The sequence below is a fragment of the Anastrepha obliqua genome, chromosome 3, assembly GCF_027943255.1.
Source record: "Anastrepha obliqua isolate idAnaObli1 chromosome 3, idAnaObli1_1.0, whole genome shotgun sequence".
NCBI lineage: Eukaryota > Metazoa > Arthropoda > Insecta > Diptera > Tephritidae > Anastrepha > Anastrepha obliqua.
Window position 1 is genome coordinate 9777281 of NC_072894.1, and position 27436 is coordinate 9804716.

At 38.4% G+C, this 27436-nt stretch overlaps 2 protein-coding genes across 2 annotated transcripts in view; both read left to right on the forward strand.

Annotated features, from left to right (window-relative positions):
• The window catches only part of LOC129241153 (uncharacterized), a 32908-nt gene extending 13380 nt beyond the window's left edge, over positions 1-19528 (forward strand). Inside the window, exons 3-6 of the mRNA XM_054877343.1 lie at positions 6750-7032; positions 7109-7440; positions 14106-14185; positions 18876-19528. Coding sequence (XP_054733318.1) covers positions 6750-7032; positions 7109-7440; positions 14106-14185; positions 18876-19227 — 1047 coding nt within the window. The 3' untranslated portion in view covers positions 19228-19528. The remainder of the gene's footprint in view (positions 1-6749; positions 7033-7108; positions 7441-14105; positions 14186-18875) is intronic.
• A 3851-nt stretch (positions 19529-23379) lies between these two features.
• On the forward strand, positions 23380-24831 carry LOC129240837 (glycine cleavage system H protein, mitochondrial). Its single transcript, XM_054876861.1, has 3 exons — positions 23380-23840; positions 24025-24300; positions 24362-24831. The coding sequence occupies exons 1-3, from the start codon at positions 23708-23710 to the stop codon at positions 24457-24459; spliced, it is 507 nt and encodes a 168-aa protein (XP_054732836.1). The 5' UTR covers positions 23380-23707; the 3' UTR covers positions 24460-24831.
• Positions 24832-27436: the final 2605 nt, after the last annotated feature.

The window sequence follows — 27436 nt, forward strand, 5'->3', positions numbered from 1 at the left end:
GTTATGGAAACTCAGCTGCATCAGAAACAGCAATAAAACGATGGTTTACTGACTTCAAACGTGGTCGCGCGGTCGTAGAGACACCGATGAAGCACAACACCGTAGACGTACAAATGAGACAGTAACACCGTCAGTAACACCAATCGTTTTGAATGATCGAAGAGTGAAGTGGCATGAGTTAGCTGACGTCGTGAAGTTAACCAAAGAACGCCTTGGCTTTATATTGCATGAACCTTTGACTATGAGAAAGTTGGTGCCGCGTTTGCTCAACAAGAAAACGCACCGTGCCACAAGTCAATCAAAACAATGGCAAAACTACATGAATTGAACTTCGAATTGCTCCCACATCCGTATTCGCCAGATTCGGCTCTCAGCGATTACTGGTTGTTCTCGCTAAATGCTCGCTGGTAAGAAATTTCGCTCGAATGAAGAGGCATTTAACAGTATAAATAGAAAACAAATAAAATACTGCTTTCAGAAAAAAACAAGGAGACGCATTGTCATGTTTAGTATTCAATTTAATGCTACACACGACTGTTCAAGAAATAAACACGAATGGAATATTATTTAATAATGATTTTCAGATATGTGCCTACGCTGATGATATTCTTATTATGGCTAAAGACAGAAACACTCTTACACGCGTCTTTAAATTTATTGATAAAAATGCAAAAGCTCTGGGACTACATGTAAATACCGAGAAAACCAAATACATGATTCGGTCAGCCAACAACACGACACGCGATTACCTAAGTATAAACAACTTTGTTTTCGAAAATATCACAGAATTTAAATACTTCGGTTTTAAACTATCAGCAGATAAAGATTCGGCGGTAGCTATTAACGACAGAATCCAAGCTGCAAATAACGCCTATTATGTTAACGTAAAACTATTTAAATTAAAAGATTTGTCTAGAGCACAGAAAATAAGAATATACAAAGCACTGATACGACCGGTCCTTACATTATTATTATTATTATTGACATGTTCAGGTGTTACAATACATATAGGTATATGTACTAAGAACTTAGTCTATCTACAAAAGATTTCCACATATTCCGATTGCTGGCTAGGAATTTTAATTCATTGAATGACTTTTTGGATTCCTGGTTAAGGCATCTACGCCAAGTCATTTTGGGACGCCCTCTGTTTCTAGTGCCTTGCGGGTTCCATTGTAAGGCTGAGTAGACTATTTCCTCGGGTTGTTTTCGGAGGGTGTGCCTGATCCATTTGTACTTTCTGTGCATTATTTCCTTTTCAATAGGTTTTTGGTTCGTCAGTTGCCACAGGCGAGGGTTAGATATAGTACGTGGCCACCAGGTACCGATAATGCGTCGCAAGCATCTGTTTACGAATGCCTGTAGTTTTCTCGTTGAGTCTTGTTTCATGTGCCACGTTTCGCCACCATACAGTAACACAGATTTTACGCAAGCATTAAATATACCGATTTTAGTGTCTCTTTTAAGCGCTTTGTTAGACCACACTCGTGACATCCTTACATATGGCGTAGAAATATGGACGCTGAAAACAAATGATATTCATCAGCTGATGTGCTTCGAAAGATGTATCAGAAGGAAAATATATGGTCCGGTTGCAACAATAGATGGCAGCTACCGCATTCGCTACAACAATGAAATCGAAGAAAGACAAAATGTAATACGTTTTATCAAAGCCCAACGAATTAGATGGATTGGGCACGTACTGCGCATGCCGAAAGAGCGAAATGCTAGGAAAACTTTTATTTTAACACCCATTGGAGGACGAAAAAGAGGACGCCCACGAAAGCGATGGTTAGATGACGTCGAATCAGATCTTAAGCCAATGAACGTACACAACTGGAGAGATGTAGCCATGGATAGAATAAAGTGGAGAAAAATTGTTGATGAAGCTATGGTTCACCACGGATTGTGAAGCTAAGAAGAAGAGGTTATCGCTTAAACTGAGACCTTTTTTGAGGCAAAAGATAAATCATTCTAGAAAAGTGGTATTGCAATGATGAAGTGACGCTGGAATGATTACGTTGTGCTTGTTAAAAAATGCGTTAATAAATAAAGCTAATTTTGAAAAAACAAAAACGTGTTTTCTTTGATAGGCCAGGGACTTGTCAGCCCATGTGTTTTGTATGTGCAATAACCGTCTAAGTCTGTTTACGAAAAATGTTATTAAACAAGTTATTAATAGAAATTAAATAATATTTAAATAAAATACTAATACAAATATATCAACCATATACAAGTATTATATTGGCTTCTGCGTGTACGCTTTAAGCGCATAGCTACTTTCAAGTGGAGAAATGAAAGCTCATAAATAAAAAGTTAAATGCCCTATATTTCACGGGCATTATAATATTTCACGGTTCAATGTATTAGTTATCAACATACAAATTATATTTGGATATTTGTAAGGAGAGTAATAAATTTTCCAAAAGGAAACTGCTAGAAACACCTCATTTACGTCAAATCCAACGAATTCGTGCCAAATTTTCGCCTTTTTTTAGGAAGTTTCTGAAATAAGTTTTGCAATTTGCAATGATTTCAAGTCCTAGGATTAGCCGAATATGCCTAATAATGAAAAAAAAACGAAAATATTTACATGCTCACGTGATTCATGCAAACAATGATAACGGAAAAAAAGTTATTTAAACGAACTTAGGAAAAGTAACAAAAATAAGTAATAAATAAATAAAAATTAGTAATAATAAGCAATATCAATCACCCTATTGGAAGATTTATAATTTTCTTTTAATTATATTAGACACTTATGAACTATGCGGCCTCGGTAGGCTAGCTTAAGTGCACTAGCCTGCCATCCCAGAGGTTGTGGATTCGTAAGCACGGTCCTCGCACTTTTCCAAATATACCTACTTTCCTCGTTCCTAAAAAAAAAACAAAATCTCATTCCTCAAACGCAAAAACTTATCCTTTCCATCCTTACTCCCGCACAAAATGGTAGCAGTCAGCGCATTATTTGCATTGTGGCTGCTAAAACAAGCAAAAAACCAAGAAAAAACACAGTTACATATTGCATCAGTGGCGCCAGCAAGAGCAAGCGGGTAATCGCGTTGATAGGGCAGACACACCAAATTTAGCGAAGTCCTCAACCATCTGTGGGATCCTTCTGGCAGAAAAATCTGACACACAGATGGCGCTCCAAGCAGTAAGAAGGCGTTGCGGCATCTAAGCAACGACAGGTTGGCATTTCCACCACTTAGGACTGGTAGCGGCAGGGTAATCACCTACCCTGTCAGAAATCAAATAGATTAACTGAGTCTAGTCGAGGTTCTATGCTCCCGAGAGGAGTGAACAAGAAAAACAAACAAAAAATGAACTGTTCAGCTGCAGTGTACAAGCAGACAAGCGATGCAGCGCGTAAAGGTCAAACTTTTTTCATCACTCAAAATCATTTTTTTTATTTAGTACTTTTTCTTATTTAGTTCCAAAACCAAACTGGATGATTAATTTTGTGCCACCTTGTAATTTATTGATTTTTCCAAACATTCTTTTTGGCATCGAATTTGCTTAGTTTTACAGTATTTTCGGAAAAATGTCAGCGCAAACTTCTTTAATTTTCAATTTGAGCTCCATAACCGTACGAAAAGTATGATTTCGATGCTTTTGATCGTAAATTTTACGAACTATAATGCCTATATAAGTTTCCCATGGGATTCATATCTGTACTACATACGGGCCACATGCGGGCTATATCCGGTGCTTTCTAAACGACTCCAACGATAAATTTAAATTTGGCCGAGCTTCTCCTCTTATTTTGGGTAAATGTCCTACAGTTCTAAGCCGACTCCGAAGGCAAATAATTTTTTTTAAGAGCTTTTTCATGACAGAAACTCACTCAAACTCAAACACTCGGAAGTTTGTCATTGCCTGCCGAGGAGCGACCAATATTAGAAACAACTTTTTTTTATCATTTTGCTGGTTCATGCTCGGAAATTCAAACGTTCATGGAGAGAAGAAAACACGTGTGTTACAACCGAGCTAATTTGGCCACAAATACTATAGATAAGAGAAGATCAGGAGAGTTGCTTAACCGCTCAAGAGGGAACATCTCGGAGATCGTGGCTTGCGTCACCGGTCATTGGCTGTTGGGTAGGCACTCTTCTAGGCTAGGAATATTTTGGCATGATTACTGCAGAAGTTTTAGATACGAGGAAGAGAAAGAAACAGTAGAACACTTCCGCTGTAATTGTCCAGCTTTAGCTAGGAGTATCGAAAGGTTGTTAAGAAAACATTCGTTTGAGTCTCTTACAGAACTATCCGGTGTTTGGATAACACCTATCCTACGTTTCATAAGAGAATCCAATTGGCTCCATGAAAACTAACAGTAACGTTCCCGTGTTGCACAGTGATACCACAGCGGACCCACTGGTCTAAGTGAGTTTGACAACTCTAAACCAACTGCCACAAAAACCTAACTTAACCCTAACAAGCCATGTCGGCTCGTCTATGATCTTGGGATATGTCTCCCAACCATACAAAAGTAATAGACTGGGTAATTATCACTGGATTTAATCAGCCCCCAGAAAGTGCACTGCATGCAAAAACCCAGCTGAGCTATCAAAGCTCTATCAGTCACTATGTGGTAATAGGTTTTTCGTAGACTGTTAATGGATACTTTCATTATAGAATTTTTATTCGTTTCCAATATTCAAGAGAAGAGTAAACCTTCTGTTGAGCGGCAATTGTGTAAGCGATCTTAATTTAAATGTTTGAAATATCGTTTCTTTTCGTTTCTCCATAAATTTGTAGAAGTAGAATTTGGAATTTCAATACTTTTTGAAATAACTTAACTCCACATACTCATTCTTTATGAATCACTGGCTCAGTTGAGTGAGTAATTGTTTCCGCCAATACTTTTTATCTTTAATCAGACGCTGCGTCTTTTACAGAAGTCGGCCGTCATAAGTTATACTACCTTTGTTATTATTTATTTAACTTTTGCTTACACATTTAATGTTTGCTTTATTATCAAACGGAACTAAATTAGATTCTTACTTTATACGAGTTTTTATCTACACAGCGAGATAGCTAAGTAGTACCCGGCGTATGTAATTGCCAGTTATTAGAAACAGCAAACAAAAGTTTTCATTTCGAGCAGACTAATGCTGAGCAGACTAATGGCGAACATCGGTGGACAATCCCAGAGTATAAGAAGGTTGATCATGGTCACCACAAACGCAATCCCCCTGTACGGCAGCGAAATATGGGGAGAAAGCACTGGAGGCTAAACAACGAACAGCAGCACTCAGAGTTGCTTCAGCCTACCGCACTGTCTCAGGCGCAGCAGTTTTTTTGATCAGCGGGGAGTTATCTATCGACCTCATGGACAGAAAACGAGTGCATACATGGGATTCTGGGAAAAAACAGGTCACCACTAATGCCGCGGAACGGAGATGCCATACCATGCAGCGGTGGCAAAGCCGATGGGACACTGAATTGAGTGGCAGATGGACGGCGAAGCTCATTCCTACAATAGGTAAATGGGTTCAAACAAGCTTCGGGGAAGTGGGCTACTGTACCGCAATTATAAGATATGTTGAAAGCGTATTATCTAGAAAAAAGATAGACCTCGGCGCAGTACTCAAAGCATAGCCTCACAGACAGAAACATAAGAAGACGAGCCTATAGCATGAAGCTGGCTACAAATACGGTGAACCCAGGCGTGGGTGAATAGAATTGGTCCATTTTATGAACGTCGTTCTGTGCCCTCCCGAAGTAATGCCGAAAGTAGTTCCGGGAAGGGAGTCTCCTCAGAAGAGGAGGAGGGATAGCTTTAGTGGCCACACCTCACGACGCAGTAGCCGACGGTCAATGTAAGAGCGAAGGAGGCATTTGGAACCCTACCTCACCCCCCAAAAAAAAACGAAAATTGCTAGACCATCCACCTTACTCGCCGGATCTTCTGCCGTGTTAATCCATTGAAGCTGTGAAAGAGGCACAAATCCTGCAGCAGCGAGCAAAAGCATACTTCCCGACATAATTTCAAAAATCGAATATTCGTACGGCGCGTTGAAGAGTGTGATATCGTAGGAGTGTACATTGAACTCTCTCATTGTACTCCCTTGCCAAGAAGTGCTACTTTGGATTAAGTAGACAATTGAGTAGTAAAGTCCTCTTTCGATGAACAAAACTAACACTCTACAAGACTCTCAACATGCCCGTCCTAACATATGGCGCAGAAGCGTGGACGATGACAACATCCGATGAAGCGACGCTTGGAGTGTTTGAGAGAAAGATTCTGCACAAGATTTTTGGACCTTTGCACGTTGGCAACGAAGAATATCGCATGCGATGGAGCGATGAACTGTATGAGCTTTACGACGACATAGACGGCTACGTTGGCTGGGTCATGTCGTCCGAATGGATACAAACGCTCCGGCTCTCAAAGTATTCGATGCGGTACCAGCTGGTGGTAGCAGAGGAAGAGGAAGGCCTCCTCTGCGTTGGAAAGATCAGGTGGAGAAGAACTTGGCTTCACTTGGTGTGTCCAATTGGCGCCGGTTAGCACGAGAAAGAAACGACTGGCGCGCTTTGTTAAACTCGGCCAAAACACGTAAGGGGTTATCGCACCAATTAAGAAGAAGAAGTACATTGAAGATAGAAACAAATTACAGCCTTAGTTCCATTATTTATTAGCCACACCTCGTGGCTCACATAAATGACTGCTTTATTTAGCTTTACTTTTAGATGAATACTTCTTTTCTTATTTCACAATTTTCTCATAAATTTCTTTAAAGTTTCAGTCACTAATATGGATTGGCCTAACCATTGTCGGTATTTTATCGTACACTTGCAATGTGCCGATATATTCAGAATTCACCTATGGCTCGGTAATGGAATATGCCTTTTACACGATATACTTCAAAGGATCCTGCATTCCGACGGGCTATCAGCAATTCGATAATACAATGATGACGTCAGTGGATACCGTATTGTCGCCGGAGGACATTTTGATTTGGGATTGTGTGTACTTGGGTGTGGCAGTGTTTTGGTTCGTTGCATCGGTGTTGCTGTTGGTTTGTAAGTACTTCCATTCGTTGCTGAAAAGTAGGTATGTAAATAATGATATTACTTCTAATGTTTCTATTTGATTCAGTTGTGAGGAAGGACAACATCAAATATACGAACTACGTCATTTGCGCCTGGGTCATAACGATTTTGTGCATCAATCTGATGGATCTGGGGTTGGGCATAATATTTGGCCTTGACTATGGCAAATTCAATCGCGCCGCTTACAATTACAATTTGTCCTCTATAAATTCGGGCACAATTAACGCACAAGCAGTCCAGCTGGTAGCTGGAGGAGTGGCAGCCATTTCATTGATGATAATCTCCTTTAAAGGATTCATATTATGGCTTATCAACGTCGGTTTGATGTGTTATCTGCTGGCTCTTGTACACCGGATTGCCCTCGATAAGGACAGTAATGTAAGTTTGACTAATAATTGACAAATAAATCGTAAATACTCGTATTCATAACGCCTTTAGTGCCAGAGTCAGTATCTTTATATTTGCCATCAATATGGCAGCCATCCAAAAATTATGTCGTACATAGCATACCTACTAAATAGTACCAGATACTCTGACTCAGAACCAACACGTCATCTTTGAATCAATGTTAACGTTTCCATACATACATATGTATAAATACAAGTTTATTTGGATCAAACGATGTTTAGACACGTACAGATTTTATGCGCTTGGAAGGCATTTATTAAAAATATTTTTTGTTTTTGTCCGGACAGCTAGTCAGCATTCTAATACAATAAGTCCATCGTACTGCGCTCGGATTCCCTTTTAATTTTCTTTAAATCTACCCGACTTCCGAAGAAATCTGAATGCCAAAGACCTCAAGTCTAATTCGAGCGAAGACCGGCAGACACACAGTAAGTGGTCTGCCAACTCATCCACCTCTCCACATGCTGGGCATGTTTGGGTAAAAATAGTTAGCGTATTTTTTTGGGTTATCCAGCTAAGTATTACGATCGATTCGCACGGAAACGATCCTGATAGTATTTATGGTTTTGCCAGCACTTTTATAAAACTTCTGGTTTAGTGACGAAAAATTTGTATGTGAAAGCAACAACAAAGTTATCGATCAAAATTCGCCGATAGTGTCGAAAAACAAAACGAGCAGAGCGGACCATAAATTGAACCAGGTTTCTATTAGGATGACATAGTTGTTGTTGCATTTGCACGGAAATTTTTTATCCGTATCCCGTTCAGTGACTATTGGAGCGCAACCATTGTGATAATCGCTAGTTAGTGTTTTTACTTATGGTCCCCGACATTCTACGGAGTGCGCCGAAGAGAGCGTAGGTGCTGTAGCCGTTTTCTGTCTAGTGCAGGACATTTACAAAGCATGTGTTTTGAATTTTCAGTGTTCATTTCACAGAATCGGCAGATGAAGGTCTCAAAGAGGCCAATTTTGTTTAAGTGAAATCTCAGGATACAGAGACCTCTAAAGTAACCAGTTAAATGTCTTAAGTTTACTCAGCTGAGTAAAAACAGCTTATCATCGCTTGTCGCTGACCTATAGGGTTTCGAACTTCTAGTGTTCAGCGGACTTATTTACCTCCCACCTCCTGAGAAGCTCGTTGATGTGGGCCTTTATAAGACCACAGAAAAGCTCAGGACAAATTAGGAGCATGTTTACCCAATCTTTTGCTAGATGTTCCGCTATTTCATTTCCTTCGTGCCCTTTGTGTCCAGTAAACCAACCCAGTAATAATGTGTTGAAGTTCCCTATCAAATTAAGAAGGCTCAGGTAGTCATGTACTATCTGTCACAGATCCTCCTGTCATTAAGCAGAAGAGAGCTTTCAAAGCCGATTGACCATCTCTGAGACCAATTGAGTCCCCTTCCTAGTAAGCTCATCAGGAAAGTGCAGAAAACTCTGGATCGGATTGACACTTGGTGCTGTGCGAATGGGCTATCGGCAAATCCCGCCAAGACTGTTATTGTCCTCTTTACCAGAAAGAGGAAGCTTGATGGACTCGTTCTGCCAAAGCTAAAAGGAGTCACAATCCAGCTATCCAAGGAAATTAAATATCTTGGAGTAATCCTCGATAGTAAGCTCCTATGGAAATCACAGCTTTCTGGCAGTGCAAAGGTGTCTTTGGGAAAACGTGGGGTCTCACTCCTAGCAAGGTCCTATGGATCTACACGGCTATGATAAGACCCATTATCACTTATGCATCAGTGGTCTGGATGAGTAGACTCTCTATAGTGGGAGTCAGGAGGACATTATCCAGACTACAACGCACTGTGACCATCTGTTGTACCGGAGCTTTTCCGACTACTTCAGGCCCGGCACTAGCTGCTCTGATTGGTTTACCACCACTTGATGCTTTCATCCAAGGAGAGGCCTTGAAGGCCATCTGCAGACTGAAATACAGTGGGAACTGGTACGGCCCTTGTCCGGCATTGGAACACAGAGAAGGCATGGACATCGATCCAACGATTCTCTCCATGTCCCTTGACTCCATGCCATCAAGAGTCGTACTTGAAAAGAGATACAGTGTAGTGCTACCAGAGGCTCAGTTGTAGTGAGACTCAGAAAATGAGCCCGGTAAACACTGTTTCCGCATTTTTACGGATGGCTCCAGGACCGAGCATGGCTCTGGCTCTGGGGTCTACGTGGAATCCAGCGAGACAAAACTGCACTCTGCTCTTGGAATGCATGCATCTGTGTTTCAAGCGGAGGTGTATGCAGTTCAAGAAGCGATGAACTTTGTTGTGGAAAAACGATGGAAAGGCAGATCTATATGTGTCTGCAGCGACAGCCAAGCTGCGCTTATGGCCTTAGACAGCCCTCCAACCACATCAGGGGTAGTGAAGTCCTGTAAATCCAGGCTGAACTATGTCGGTAGACATAATAGCCTGATGCTAACATGGGTCCCGGGACACGTGGGTATCGCGGGTAACGAGACCTCTGACTCCTTAGGTAAGATGGGCTCTGAGGCCAACTTCTTTGGTCCAGAGCCCGCTTTGCCACTCCCCTCTACGGCCATCATGGCCACGGTTGGCAAATGGGTAACTACCACCCACAAGCGAGCTTGGCAGGCTGAGAGAGGCTGCAGATGGACAAAACTGATGTTACCTGTCATGTCCGATCGACTGTCGCAAACCCTTCTGTCATTAGGCAGAGGGGAGTGTAGACGGCTGGTTGGACTGATGACGGGCCACTTTCTGTGGGCAAAGCACATAGAAAGGTTGGGCATCTCAGACAGTGTACTCTGCCCAGCTTGTGAAGAGGAGGATGAGACGGCGGACCACTTCCTGTGTGTCTGCCCCGCCTTCGCTCGAATCAGGTTTGAGGTCTTTGGCACTGATGTGTTAAGAAGCGACCATCTTGGCTCTTTGGCACCACAAGATCTACTCAGATTTCTTCGGAGATCGGGTAGATTTAAAGCAAATTAAAAGGGAATCCAAGTGTAGTACAATGGACTCAATTAATGTCTGAGTGCTCCACTTGCTAGTTGTCCCGACAAAAACAAAAAAAAAAAAAAAGCTCATCAGCAATTTCATTTCCCTCTATGTCCCTCTGTCCTGGAACCCAGATCAGAGAAATGTTACCTGCACATCCAAGAGATTTGATCTCCTCCTTACAGGAGTTTACTAGTTTCGTTCTGCACCATGGCGTCGTCAGAGCCTTAATCGCGGCTTGGCTATCAGAGAAAATTTTAATAATATATATATAATATAATAAGCATTTTATATGCCTGCAGGATCTCGAAAACTTCTGCTTGAAAAACACTAGCAGTATTCGGCAGTTTAAAGGGGATAGCTAAATTGGCTGATTTAGAGAAAACCCCTTCTCCGACTCCCCATTCCATCTCGGAACCGTCAGTGAAGACAGAGGTGCAAGCTTCGCTACAGATTTTCCTCTCGATCCAATCCTGCCTATTTGGAAAGATTGCCCTAGAACGACCCTCAAACTCTTGTTTGCGGATAGAGAGATCTGTTCGAAGTACGGAGAGTTCAAAAGTATCAAATTTTATTGAAGTTTGCCAAAATTATAAATCTTCTGATGTGGTGATTAATTATATGCCACCCACCTTATACTTATAGAGCTACGGGGATTTTGCAATGATGCCATTTGTGGCCAAAATTATATATAGAATACGCGGTTATCCCGGTAGGTCGGCAATTATGCCGTGACATATTATATTTTAGATGAAGGTGTCGAAAATATCAAAATTGCGAACTTTTGTAAAAAAAATATTAATGCAATAAAAATAACTAATAACTAATACTGACATTTGTAAAATCTATTATATTTTATTTTTACAAGAGGGGCTTGATTTTAAATGACCCATTAGAAGACTATACTAAGATTTCTTGGCATTTGATATTTTTACGTTTAGCAGATTAGAACTTCTGCTGTTGCTTCTGAAAATAGATATTACTTAATTACGCTTCACCTACTCTGTGCTAACGGCTACGCCTGATAATTAATAAAAAATAAGCCTTACAAAAATAAATATGCTTTACAAGCTGGAGCTAAAATATGCCGATAAAATATTTCGCTTTATTGTAAATATTTGCATGTTTTTGTCTAATTGAGCAAATATACGTACAGACATACATATGTACATAAGAATGTCATGGGTGCGCTACCCGCCGCGTGCGATGGTCGGGTAGTTTTTGCGTTCCTTTGCGCCAAAGATTAGGGTCTTAAATTTCCAACTCATAACAATAATTACCGATAAATTCGTGTTATCTACGAATTTGCTACACCGAATTGATAACAATGAAAATAATAGACTTTGTTTTTCTCATTTGTTTCTATAAGAAATATGAATGTAAGTATATATTTGTATGCGGACATTTAAACTTTGTATATGTACAGGGTGAACGATATGAAGTGTTACCTATTCAAAACATCATAACTTTTTTGTGTGAAATTAGTTTTTATTTTATTTCAAAGACAAAATTGTTGATTACAATTTTAACATATATTCACTTTAGCTCGATATGACCACCTTTTGCCTTGACTATAGCCTTCAAACGCTCAAAAAATGAGTTGCATGCTGCACGAATGTGATCTTGAGGTATTTTGGCCCATTCTCGTATAATCGCTTTTTTCAGCGCATCCATACTGGCATATTTTTTAGTCCTCACCTTGCTATCCAAAATGGACCAGTTAGAATAGTCCATCGGATTTGCGTCTGGTGAATTCGAAAGCCATTGTGTGGACGAAATGAAGTGTGGAACATGATTTTTTAACCATTCTTGGTTCACACGAGCTTTATGAGACGGTGCCGAGTCCTGTTGGAACGTCCATAGTCTACAACCGAAATGTTTACGTGCCCATGGCTTCAAAGCAACCTCCGGAATACTTTCCCGATAATAAGTTGCATTCACTTTGACACCAGGCTCGATAGAAATGATTGGAGAGCGTCCATCAGCGGTCACTGCGGCCCAAACTATGCAATGGGAGATTACTTCGAGTGGCCATACGTAGGCTCAAATTCTCGTATAAGCGTTCGGTCAAGTAAACACGATCGTTTTGAGTGTTTATGAACTGCTCAATTGGGAAACTCCTTTGCTCTTTCGCACCGAACTTTTTTTTGCTGGGGTGAAAGATCGTGTGCTTTTAGGAACTTGTAAGCCGTGACTTTGAGCGCATTTTTCAATATGCGTCGAATGCTGTCTTGCGATATTTCCAGTTCTTTGGACATTTTTCTTCCACTTCGACGTGGATTTCTTTCAAGTCGAGCCTTCACTTTCCGAACCATTTCTGGCGTGGTTGCGGTTTTTTTTTGGTCCACCTCCATAGCGTTTTGCAATGCTACCAGTTACATTGTAACGTTTTATAGGGCGATACACAAACATTTTATTCACTTTGAGGTGACTGAGCTCACGAACAATGGCTGGTTGTGACTTTCCAGCCAAATATAACGCAATCACACTATTACGTTTGAATTCCATCACAGAAAAACAAATTCAGCAAAACTGAGACGCAAATGCTTTTGATGGCTTATAAACAATATATTGAACTGTCATTAGAACAATTTTGACGTTGATGTCATGAGCTGTTTTACAGATACAAGCAGTGTGAAGTTGGTAACACTTTACTCTGTATTTACTTACTAAGGTATATACCTATGAAATGAGACTTTTTTAAATTTCAAACGTTTATTACCAAAAAATGGTTACAAATTTAATCTTCAAAATAATAGCCATCGCTATGGACACATTTTTCCCATCTCTCAGGCAATTTGTGGAAGCCGCGCCAAAAAAATTGGCCGCCTTTAATCGCAAACCAATCAGCGAGCCATTTTTTGGCTTCTTCGTGAGAATTGAAGCGTTGCTCGGAAAGTACGTGGCCCGTCGATGCAAACAAATGATAATCGGAAGGCGCCAAGTCTAGCGAGTAAGCCGCATGCACCACCGGTTCCCAATCGTACGTCTCCACTAATTCCCGGGTCGCTCTTGTTCGATGTGACGGTGCATTGTCATCAAGAAAAATTCCTTTGTGACGCCGATCGGCATATTCTGGGCGTTTTCGGTGTATCGCGCTGTTCAAATCGGCCAATTGTCGTTGGTAGCGTCCACCGTCAACTGTTTCACCTGGTTTTAATAGCTCGTACCAAATCATACCACGCTGATGCCAGAAAACACACAGCATTGCCTTGAGGCCGAAGCGATTTGGTTTGGCCGTTGTTTTTGGCTTGTGGCCGGGCGGACCATACGATCGTTTACGCTTGGGATTGGAGAGTGACACCCATTTTTCATCACCCCTGACGATTCGATGCAAATAAGACTTCCTTTTGAACCGGGAGAGCAGCATTTCATAAGTGGTTTTTCGATGTCCGCAAATCGTGTTAAAAACGTATTCATTAACACACCGTTTTTGCAATTTTATTATCGTGTTAGAGAGAAACCGTGCTATAAGATGCCATGTTAAAGGAGGGCCGCGAGTACATTATAATTTATATTTTAGACGATGTAGAAATTACATTTATTTGTATTTGTAACCCATGCACTTCAATTCACCAAGAAATATATATATATGTATATATGCGTTTTTTATTATTATTATTCATTATTAATTTAATTTTTTTTTTTTTAATTTTACACATTAGGACACATTATTCATGCCACGCAAGGATTCAGATGACACTCCAATCGATCGTCCACCCATCAATGCATATGAAGAACAAACGTAAGTTTTTTGTTGTTACTGTACAAGTATTGAAAACAACAGCACATCTAATATCTGCTTATACACTGCTGGTCTTAGGTTAGACGCACCATCGTTTTTTTAAACAAAATCAATTATTTATTATCATGCTTGTTCTAATTGTCCAAATGCTTTTCTTATCAAAGTGCGAATCTTGTTAGAAAAAAAAATGCTGACAGCCGGTTAATTTGCGAAAAAATAACTGTACATTCGGAGATTATAGACATTTCTATGGCAATCACACGTGTTTTCGGTTGGTCATTGAATTAGACGCAGCTTAAATTTCTTCGTATTGCGTGGACAAGTGTAAACTTTCGTATTGAAAAAATATCAAAAATAAACAAATAAAGTGTTTTCGAGCTACATTTGAAGAAAAAAATGGGAAAAGCTGCTGTTATGAGCTTATTGGACCGTCAAAAAGTAGACTTTCTTCACTCGCAAGGACTGTCCCATCGGACCATTGCCAAACAAATAAATTGCAGCTCCAGAACTGTTGACAGATATTTGAAGGATTCAGAGGCATATGGAAATAACTTCAAAGGAGGAAAAAGGCACTATCAAAACAAGCAGTACGCCAAATTGTTAGAATTGCTTCGAATTCGACTAAATCTGCTGCTAAGATCAAGGAATTGACCGGAGTAAAAGCAAGCCTATCAACTGTTCAGCATACGATCAGAAATGCAGAACACCTGAAGCGTCTAAAAATCAAGAAAAAACCCCCTTTGAATGCAATACGCAAAGAAAACCGGCTTCAATTCGCGAAAGAATATATGACGTGGACTGTCCAATCTGACACTCGACTAAATGATTGGCGTTCAGTTGTATTTACTGATGAAAAACGTTTTAATTTAGATGGCCCTGATGGATTTCAATATTATTATAACGATTTGCGGAAAGATGAGCTATATTTAAGTCGCCACCATAGCCGAGAAGGGGGAATAATGGTGTGGGGTGCTATCACGTTTTATGGAACAATTGACTTGATTTTTATCGATCAAAAGATGAACGGCGATCGCTTCAAAACATTGTTGGAGTCCGTATTTCCAAAATTAAAAGGTCTCTTTGGACCAATTCCTTGGATTTTTCAACAAGACAATGCTCCTATTCATAACTCTCGAGTAGTAAAATCTTTTATTTCGAGTCAAACGTTAATATTATGACCTGGCCACCATATTCTCCTGATCTTAACGAAATTGAAAATGTTTGGGGCTGGCTAACTCGGAAGGTATACGAAGGAGGAAAGCTATACGAAGATAAGGAAATATTAACTGAAGATATTAAACTTGCTTGGAGCGAGGTTTCCTTGAACTACATAGATTCCTTGTATCATTCTATGAAGGACCGGATTTATGAAGTTATTACTAACAAAGGAGGCAGTACTCATTACTGAAATTATTATTATTTTTTATTTCAAATAAATTAAATAGTAATTTAAGTTAAAATCCAAATACTTTTCTTATAAAAATTAAAAGGCCAAAGTGCGTCTATTCTAATGACCAAGAAAAATTCGCCTTATTTTGAGTAGTTTTAAGAAAATGTTTGAAAAACACAATTTTGTTAAATATGTATAATCATTTGAATATTATATTTAAAGTATCATTAAATAAGAAGTGTTTTTGCATATCAACTTCTTTTCTATCGTCCTTTAATAAATAAATATGAAGCAAAGTTGTATGCAACTAAACGTGCGTCTAACCTAAGACCAGCAGTGTATATGTACTTGCTTATATTGGGTATGGGAATAAATGCCCGTCCTTTCTTAGCCAACGTTACGAATTATTTAAACAATTAAATAATACCTGATGTTATGTGAAGTATGTGCCACTGGAAGCTACAACTTTACTCCACCTCTCAGGCAGCATACTCTGACGAAAAATTCGATCTCTTTTGACTTGATCCACTCATTGAGCCAGTTTGCGATGTTCTCGTAAAAAGTGAACCGCTCTTCCATAAGGGCTGGCTGCATCGGAGCAGATGGTAATCCGAAGGTGCAATGTCTTGGGAATACGGCGGGTGGAGCAAGATTTCCTTATTCAGTCCCTCTAAATATTTCTGGCCCGATTTAGCAACGTGTGGCCTAGCATTGTCATTCAGCAAAATCAGTTTGTCATGTCCACCATCCCGTTCCGGCCGCGTTTCTTTGAGAGCTCGATTCAAACGCATTAACTGCAGTCGGTAACGATCGCCAGTGATGGTTTCAGATGGTTTAATGAGTTCATAATAGATGCACAACATAACCTTTGAAGCAATAATATTTTTTTCGCTGTCGATGGACCTGGTTCACCTGGCAGGCTTCCACATTTTCGACGCCTAGGGTTATCATAATAGATTCATTTTTCATCGCCAGTGACGATGCGTTGCAGAAAACCTTTTTTTTTCTGCCGTTCAAGGAGCATCTCACACGTCACCAAACGTCTCTCGATATCCCTCTCCTTCAATTGATGTGGCACCCAGTTACCTGCTTTCTGGACCATTCCCAACGCGTGCAAACGTTTACCGTTATTAAGCACCGATAATGATGTGTGAAAACATTTTATTTGGATTTCATACATATTTATTTATTATCACCCTTAGTTTACAACTCACATCAAACCCTACTATTAATCTTCCATTGCCTCTTCCAAGTGAGAGACACTGCGCACGAAAAGGATGACTTTACACTAAACAGGCATTCTTTGTTGTTTGGCATATGCGTACTTTCATTATAAAGGCGTCAGTCTGGCTAATTAATAGCCACATCTCGAATGAAGTTGTGGCCGTTTGAAGCCAAGCTCTTACTGCTGTTATAACAACATAAAACAATATCCGAAAAAATTGCTGTTCAGGTGACAGGTCTTGGCCGGATATAAGCTCAACTAGCCGAGGCTATCTTCACAACTCTTTAAACCTCAATCCAAACTTTACTTATAAGATACCTATATAACGGGTATTTTTAAGCTGCATGAGAACTATCGACATGGGCCATCTTTTGCCAAATGCTTTTTTGCTGATTGGGCTCATTTAGATTTATTATAAAAAGTAGTCCAAAATTGGACTTTCCGAATGGACCAATGTAACTCGTAGCCGCGGTGGATGTCATATTCCAGAAATGAAGAATAAATGCCTTGAAATTTTTTATCAATTGCGTGCTCAAAATTCTGTGTTTCATGCACCATAACGCATATAACACCAGAATGTCTCATGCGATAATTATGCGAACTGAGTGAGAGAAAAATATGTTCGTAATGCAAGGATAAGCTTACCAGGTTTGGCCATTATCAATGGTGAAAAACGAAATTGTGTGAGCAACTTATATTGTACAAAAATAAAGGTACAAACACTCTTCTTCTTCCTATTTTTGAATAGGATCCTATTTTTGAATAGGAACCCTAGGTTAAGTTAGACAGGCACCCAAGTGTGTGATAGTGTGAGTGCTTGGTCTTTTTGCTTGGTGCGGTTGCTATGCCAAATTAGAATTTGTGTGGTAACATTAAAAATAATAGAAAAAAAAGCAAAATGATGCCTTTGATTGGAAAATTTACAATAACAAAAAGACCTTAGTCTTACTATGTACTATTTAAATAAATAAATAAACATAACATAGCATAACATAACATAACATAGCATAACATAACATAGCATAACATAACATAACATAACATAACATAACATAACATAACATAACATAACATAATATAACATAACATAACATAACATAACATAACATAGCATAACATAGCATAGCATAACATAACATAACATAACATAACATAACATAACATAACATAATATAACATAACATAACATAACATAACATAACATAACATAATATTATATAATATAACAAAACATAACATAACATAACATAATATTATATAATATAACATAACATACCATAACATAACATAGTATAGCATAACATAACATAACATAACATAACATAACATAACATAACATAACATAACATAACATAACATAACATAACATAACATAACATAACATAACATAACATAACATAACATAACATAACATAACATAACATAACATAACATAACATAACATAACATAACATAACATAACATAACATAACATAACATAACATAACATAACATAACATAACATAACATAACATAACATAACATAACATAACATAACATAACATAACATAACATAACATAACATAACATAACATAACATAACATAACATAACATAACATAACATAACATAACATAACATAACATAACATAACATAACATAACATAACATAACATAACATAACATAACATAACATAACATAACATACCATAACATAACATAACATAACATAACATAACATAACATAACATAACATAACATAATATAACATAACATAATATAATATAACATGCAGTTAAAGCAAGGTAACGCCGCATGAGCAAGATAACGACGCATTTTTTAGTGCGTGCAGCTGGCTACATCGAATTATAAGACGTTATCACTTTATTATTTACTTAATACTGGTAAAAATAAAACTGTTATTCTACTTAAAAGGTTATTGCCAGCAAGGCATCTAATTTTCTTATGTTTTACTTATGTATGCGCTCCATTTTTATTTGGAGCACAATCGTTACACTTTTAGTTTCTAAAAATGGCATTTAAACTTTTTTTGATTTTTCTGAAATTTTCCTATTTTCTTTAAAAACTCTCTTGCAGCATCACAACAAAAGTGTACACCAATGACGCCTTTGTGCCTGACAATCGTTCTGTAGTAACCGTTGAATTGAACCAAGATGCTCTGGCTCGAGCGGCTCGCATGTCTTCCGATATATCTGAGATGGGAAGTCGCTTCCGCAATGTGGACGCCTTCCAGCAGTACCCACCGCCGCGATATAATAACAACAACAACGCTTCAAATAATAATAACTTCACCAAGCAAGTGTCGATAAAGGAGAATGGCATTACATTACATTCTCCCGGTGTGATATCACCGTTCCCAGCACCTGACTACACCCCACCGATGTCGCGTTCAAATAACGTTGGGGTGCGCAATCCACGTTACCAGTAAATGTGTGGGTGACTATTCATGCCGTGCGACTTCATTTTAATTTTACCAACTAAATTTACATAATTTAAGTGCCATCAATATTATACAAAAATACATACACACACTTACATATCAAGCTCGCGTGCTGCCGATCGTTCAATTACAGTTGAACGCCGCCATTGCATCTCGCTCTCTAAAACAGTCTTTGCCTCTTTCATCAACCCGCAGCAACTTCTACAAATACTTCTGTTCTACATTCGGTGTTTTCTTCAGCAATTCATTAATACGTACATATGTATACAAAAATGAACCTATTTTTAGAATGTAGTTAATTGTATATTTTTATTTATTCAATTGTAAATAATAAATATGCGCCATTGTAAAAAAATCGTATGAAAAAATATTTAAACAGTCGTGCATTTGTATATATGCAAGCATGGATGTGCGTGTGAATGAATATGAAAATAAGTTTTAAGCTTGAAAAATGCGATCGGCGGTATTATCGCCCTTCTCTTGATGCTCAGTTGCGGATATATCCACCCTGCAAGTTTTGATGCTACACTTGCAATCTCGAAGCAGAAGACTTAGCCTAAACTAGACTGGGCAGAAGGCTAGCGGGTACGTCCAACTTTTGAAAATCTCATTCATAATAGCTTCCTGGATTGCAATGAGCACTTGCGGTCCTATACCCTCTGCGCCATAATAATGCATAGCAACGCCAAATGAATGCCTTTGAGGGTATCCGAGTAGCTAGGACACTGTACACTCTTGCCCTGTAGTGCCGTCAGGGCGGGGATACTCCATTGCCTCTTGGGTCATGCTGTAGAACGCGGTGGTTGTTCCAGTTGCCTATTGGGGGTGGGTGCCTACTTAGTAATTCGCCCGCCTCTCTAGTTTGCGACAAAGAGTCTGTGGGTGACGCGAGTTTTAATGAGAGACCTGTACCGGTTATAAGCTCGCACAGTCGCCGTTGTCCCGCAAGCAAGCGAGTTGCTTCAGGTGTTTTTCCCAATTCGAGATACCGGAGTTATCACTTTACCCCGCGTCGCTCAGTCTAACACTTCAGGGATCGTTCAAACTGCTAGAGTGTCCGGAAGAGTCCTCGAACTCAGCGTACCTAGGTGGTTTGCAGCTTCTGACAGCTGAGGTTGGCAGACAGCTTTTTGTTTTTTTTTTTTATTGGATGAAAGCCTCTAGCCTTTGTGGCCGCCAATGTGGGACTTTAACCCGAACTAAAACACTATCTTGTCCGAGCGGTTGCTCCTCCCGGAACCTTGCAGTTAAATAATACGTCGGGAAGCCGTGATGGAGTATGTTATCTCAAATCAGTCAGTCCCTGTCAGCACGAGAATCTGTCCGGTGTTCGTTTTGCAACGACCCTTCAGCATTTCTATCAGCCTGGGGATCAAGCTGTGGATGGCGAGGTTCGCCTTTCATTGCAGGGAGCTGGATCTGTCCGATTGTTGGCTAGCTCGACATGTATCAAATATTGTGCCCCTCGGCAATGTGTATCTTCTGCCAGGTGGCGATAGTGATCGCGATCTTTATAGTGCCCTACCTAGGACTGATCGATCGGTGGCAAACCTGACCGTTTGGACTTGACTAGACTTGACAGCGTTAATGGTCGGTTCTCGATGTACTCTCCGGCTGGATATGTTTGCCGAAATTGTCTTCAGTCCTTACTGCTGTCCTTCTTGTTACTCTTAATGTTTTTTTTTGTTTTTGGTACATTCATCTTGTTCGTACGGCCGCCTGCCCGGCAAGACGAGATTGACAGTCAATAGTTTTACTGGAGATCTCATAAGATCTGCCGAGCTAGCGCTCCTTTTTGCGGTAAGGCCACATTTATCCCTGAATCCTCAAACAAAATTTTCAATGCAATATACAATTCAATAAAAGTAAAACCAAGTGAATCCACACATTCCATATGGTATTTCAGAATACAAAATTTTAAATATTTTAATTAACAATACTTTGCGAATGCAGATAAAATGCATTTCAGCACGCTCATGTAATCAAGCGCTGATTTTTTTATTAACATACATATATACATATGTATGCACGTAAATAGAGCAGCTGATAAGATGCTGGCCCCCAGCTGAGCTGAGATAGTCACATTTTTAATCTTGTATTTTTTTAGGATCATTCTAAAATCACTTATAGTCTCGTCAGAATAAATACGTTGAATCCGTTCCGGCAAAAGTAATGGACCGACAAACTGAGTGTGTTTGCCTGACAAGCTACACTCGCAGCGCATATACATATGTATGTACATATGTTGGCCCAATGGATCAAGGTTGTGCAAATCTGAACTTTTTCGTACTTCTAGACCAGCGAAAATGTCATTTGTTTAAACTATTTTTTACTTCCCGTATTTTTTTTTTTGGCTTTCTATGAAAATTATATTTGTGCCTCTTTAATGGATTGACGCATTCATTAAATATGGTGCCACTAGACCAACAACAATGTTTTGTACGTTTGATTGTCAAAGCAAAGTATCGGCAAAGCAGAAAACAAAGATTGAATTCGCCTTGTTTCATTCTGGGATGACAGCCACATAGACACAGCGAAAGAAAAAAATCAAATCAGCTGATTTACCAACACCATCTCTAATAGATTCGCCTTGAAATAAGTATAAATCAAGTTAAATCAAAATAATTTTGAATATGGAAGTTCACATCTGTTTATTTGTCAAGAGTAGCATTCCACACAGAAAAAAGCTGGTCCAGAAAAGACGTGGAATAATATGCCCTGATAACCTCTTTGGCTTCCAGCAAGTTCGTCACAACTAAAATGACTTCTTTTATTTCCGCCCTTTGCTTATATTTTATTTACAGATTAACGCTACAGAAATAACTTCAAGACTAACCGGCAATGCAGAATTGCTGAATTATTTGAATACGTCAACTCTTTTATTGTGGTATCTCTACACCGTGGAGAGAATACAGAAAGTGGCGACATTCGCATACCGCCATCCCGTTTTCTCAATGAATTGGACAGAATCAGCTGATTTGCGGACGTAATAATTGGAATTTTTTATTTATATTATTAGTGTATTGTTTTTGCATTTTTATTGTTATTCACTAGCGAATTTAGTGTACTATTTCTTTATCTTTTTCCCCTTTCTTAAAAGTTCTCAACAAAATTTGGTTTTATAATACGTTCACATATAATTAGATTATCTACTTTTTCGTACTTAACTTGCAATCCGTAATTAAAAAGCGAGATTACCCATACAAAATTTCTCTCCGCAAATCTGAGATTATAAAATAATACTAGATAATAACCATACTTTTTGACATACAACCCTGTTTTTCCGTGTAATAGATCAATATTTTTACGTGTGTAAAGAAAAACGTCAAAGTAAAAACTAAATAAAATGGATGCTGGCAGGTTTATAGACATAATTCTAATACAATTTTCCTTCAACTGCTTATTACTAGTAGTCAATTGCGCAATTAAATTAGCTACTTCTTCTCCTTGTCTCTTCTTCATCTCGTTAATAGTAATTAAACAAACCAAAAACTCCAAAATATTCCACCAAACCAATTTCTATGAAGAAAAACCTTTGAAAGCAGTATTGACAGCGTATTTTCAATTTTGGTCTACTTGAACGGGTAGACAAATTTTATGGATTTATTGTTAATTACTGCTTATGTGAACGTACTTTTAGTTATGGTAAGCGGCCGCCGTAGCCGAATGGGTTGGTGCGTGATTACCATTCGGAATTTACAGAGAGGTCGTTGGTTCGAATCTCGGTGAAAGCAAAATTAATAAAAACATTTTTCTAATAGCGGTCGCCCCTTGGCAGGTAATGGCAAACCTCCGAGTGTATTTCTGCCAGGAAAAAGCTCCTCATAAAAATATCTGCCGTTCGGAGTCGGCTTGAAACTGTAGGTCCCTCCATTTGTGAAACAACATCAAGACGCACACCACAAATAGGAGGAGGAGCTCGGCCAAACACCTAACAGAAGTGTACGCGCCAATTATTATTATTATTATTAAGCACATGACTCGCTCCCATTGAAATAATTACTGGAATTTCCCACTGGCAACTCTATCTTAATATAAATATTTTTCACGGTGTATAGAAGTAAAAAAATGTCAAGAATGATAGAAGGATCAAAGCAAGATAGAAGAGAATGTATTCTCCACGATTCCATCCCAGTTGAGTATTTTTAGATTTGACAGTTTTCTGTGTGTAGGCTTTATCAAATTTCTCCATTGGTGGCATATGTCACATAAACACAAATACTCAGTTTTGGGGTGCTTTGTTTCTTTTGTTAATAATACTAATGCTGTGTGAATTGATAACCTTTGCTATTGTCGAGACGTCCACGAGGCTGCCGCAAAATATTTGAATCAATAATTCGGTGATAAGCCGTCTTGTCATTGGTATCACAAACCATTCAAACAGTGAACGTGAAACGTACCGGTCGGCAAAAGCGGTGGCATCGGCTATTCAACTGGGTGGAGAATCATTGAACATAACGCTAGACCAATGGCTTTGATTACAACATTCGCACGTTTCGGCTTGCAGCTGAGCAATGCGGCTAAAAAGTCTTTGCGTGCTACAGCCTCGCCGTTTAATCAACAGTGGCGCTCCTTCAATGTGAGCAGTTTATTGCTAGCAGGTGAAAATAAATATTTGTTCTTATAGATTTATGCAATAACTGCAGCGCTCATAGCAATGATAATACAGCGAACAGCTGATAATCCAGTGAACTTCAAACTGTACTGTTTGAATGCGAATTGATTTTAGTGCTGCCAGTTAGATTGTAATTTCGTTTAAATTTCAAACTTAAACTTTCCTTTTAGAGCGTCGCTACACGGAAAAGCACGAATGGGTGTCGGTGGATGGCACAACGGCAACGGTGGGCATTTCCGAGTATGCACAAGATGCGCTTGGGGATGTAGTTTTTGCACAGCTACCGGACCCGGGCACAGCATTACAACAGCACGATGAATGTGGTGCATTGGAGAGCGTGAAAGCGGCTAGTGAACTGTACTCACCACTTAGCGGTAAAGTGACTGAGAAGAATGACACCGTTGAGGAGACGCCCGGTTTGGTTAACAGCAGCTGCTACGACAAAGGTATGTCCCAATACGTTACGTTACATTTCTGCCAGTATATTTATAACAAATTTGTGATTAGGTTGGCTGTTTAAGTTGACTGTGAGCAATACAGCTGAACTTGAAAAGTTGATGAGCGAGACTCAATATAAAGAGTTCCTCAAGGCTGCAGAACATTAATTGGAGAATAATGGTTGCTTTATTTATCGGTATGATCGTCTTATCGCAAAAACAAAAATATGTTTAAATATTAAAAAGAATCTTTCGCTTGCTTTACGTTGTTGCTTTACAAGATAATTGGGGTTTATACTATATACATACATATGTACGTAAGATTATAAATATTAACAAAATGTATAAATTTTATGTGGTAATCATTTTGTACCATAGTTCTAGGCTTAGTTCGTATATTTGTTGCCATGCATCTAAACACACATTTTTGTTATAAACCAGAAGAGAACGCATTTATGTGTTTTTGGCGCGTGGAAGTCAATAAAATATAAATGAAAAAAAAAAAAAAAATGAAATTTATATTGAATGTATTGAAACAGATCGGCGGCCGCCGTAGCCGAATGGGTTGGTGCGTGAGTACCATTCGGAATTCACAGAGAGGTCGTTGGTTCGAATCTCGGTGAAAGCAAAATTAATAAAAACATTTTTCTAATAGTGGTCACCCCTCGGTAGGCAATGGCAAACCTCCTAGTGTATTTCTGCCATGAAAAAGCTCCTCATAAAAATATTTGCCGTTCGGAGTCGGCTTGAAACTGTAGGTCCCTCCATTTGTGGAACAACATCAAGACGCACACCACAAATAGGAGGAGGGGCTCGGCCAAACACCTAACTGAAGTGACGCGCCAATTATTATTTTTTTTTTATTGAAACAGATCTTTTGTGTTTCAGTAATTTGTAAACTTTTATTAGTTTTATTTCGGAAAAGTGACTATGTGAAGAAAATAGTTACCTAATAATTGTATTCTGCAAAAAAACAATATATTCAGTGCGAATAATGGCAACAACAAAGCAATTGACAAATAAAACTACCACGTTGTTTTTTATGGTAGAGTAATAAATCAAATTTAGCATTAAAAATTAATAATAATCATAATTCGCAGCAAAATAATCAATTTCACTAGAAACTTGCTTGCGCACTCAAAGTGGTAGATAGTTTATAGAATGCAATGCAGTTTATTGCTTTACATGCGCTTTTTCCAGATGAAAACCAAGTGTTAGAGAAACAGGAAAATTGCAGTGAAATAATCTTCTCTTTCAGGAGTTATATACAGTTAGAAGGCCGAAAAAAGCGAATTTTCCTGAATTTTTTTCTGCGAAAAATTTTAAATTTATTGATCTAAAAACTTGTACACATGATATGTTATCTTTTGTAACTGTATTTAAGACTTCTATTAGTAAATATATTAGTTTGGAAAGGAGCTACAGCTGATCTTCGAGAGCTCCTCTCAAAACAGACGTTTTGCGGTGACCACTATATCTCTGAACTGGATCCTCTGAAATTAAAAAACCAAAAAGATTTCGTTAAAGTAATGTTAAATGTAGTCATTAATCGAAGGAATAAGTAAAATAATTTTTTTTGACATAATGGCGGTTTCTCAAAAAAAAAATTATGTTTGACCAAAATTTCGGCCTTAAGGGGTTACATGGGTTTTCGTCGGGTAAAAAAGGCTGTTTTCAATATTTTTTTTAATGTAAAAAATTATTTATTTAATTCAAACTTTTTTCTGTCTTATAGATACATATTTAAAGAAAAATTTCTGAAATTTCAAAAAAAAAAAAAAAATATTAAAACTCCTTCATTGTGACGTCATTTCCGGTGACCCCTCGAAAAAAAGGTGCGTCCGCGTTGTCAGCATAACTCCTGACAGGATCATCAAAAATGAAAAAACAAAAATAAGTGTTTTAGTTAAGACCATAAACTCGTGCATGAAAGAAGGAAAGAAAAAAAAAATTGGAATTTTGGCAGACATTTTTCCAAAAATATTAAAATTTCGGTAAAATTTGCTTGACATTTTGTTTTTCTTTAAATAGCAAATAGCGTTCAAGCAGTAGTAAATTATATCTCGAACACCTGTGTAAAATTTCATCAAGATCGGTTGAGTAGTTTTCGAGAACATTTGACAACCGACTTTGAAAACACCGTTCCGAAAAAAACGCGTTTAAAGTTTTGAGCAACAATAAAAGTGGCTTGGAGCGCACACCTTCCAAAGGCTGTATCTCCGAAACTATTATTCGAATTGACTTGAAAATTTAGGATAATATTCTTGAGATGTTGTAGAAATGAATAAGCCAAAAAAATCGATTTTGAAATATTTATCGGTGCGAAAAAATCTTCGATTAATTACTAAAAATATATATTTAGTAAATTCGTGTTAAATTTTGTGACTCATCGGTTTACTCGTTTTCGAGTAATGTTGGTCACCGAATTTGAAAACACCATTTTGAGAAAAACTCGTTTAAAGTTTGACAAGCACTCTACTTTACTCTGAAACGCCTTTTCAAATTTGCGTGTAACTCCGAAAATATTCACCGGAACGATATTAAATTTTCTGTGTGTATTCTTAAATGTATGTATGTACATTAAGAAAAAGAAAAAAAATCGATTTTTTTGAAAATTCTAACTGTATATAACCCCTCAATACAACAAGTAGGCAAAGTTCAAAACCCAGAAGGTGTACTCTAAATGCAAAGCCCACAGCAAAGCGTGGAAACGCTCCCATCCGAAGGAAACTACGATTCGACGGAGTAGCAGACTTGGGTAGAAGCATCAGGAACAACAAGCAAACGCATAGAAATAGGCAGACGTCTCCCTATCAGAGGAAAGCAATTGTAAATTAACTGTTTCTTCATGTTAACTTTTATTATTTTAAATGTATTGCAGAGAAATGTTTTTGAAGAAAGCGTTTGGATACTAAAAAGGAACAAATCTTGATTTCATGCTAGACAACGAAGAACGTGTGGGAGCTTCGCGAAACGCAGAAAGCAGTTCTGATGTGGATCCATCTACGGATAGTATTGCTACAGTATCAATAAAGTTTCATAAACAGGAAACTATTGCCATTTTTTATTTTTTTAATTTTTTATTCACTTGTTTTTTATTAAATATTTCGTCAGTGCAGTTTTTGTTCTAAAAAATAAATTTATT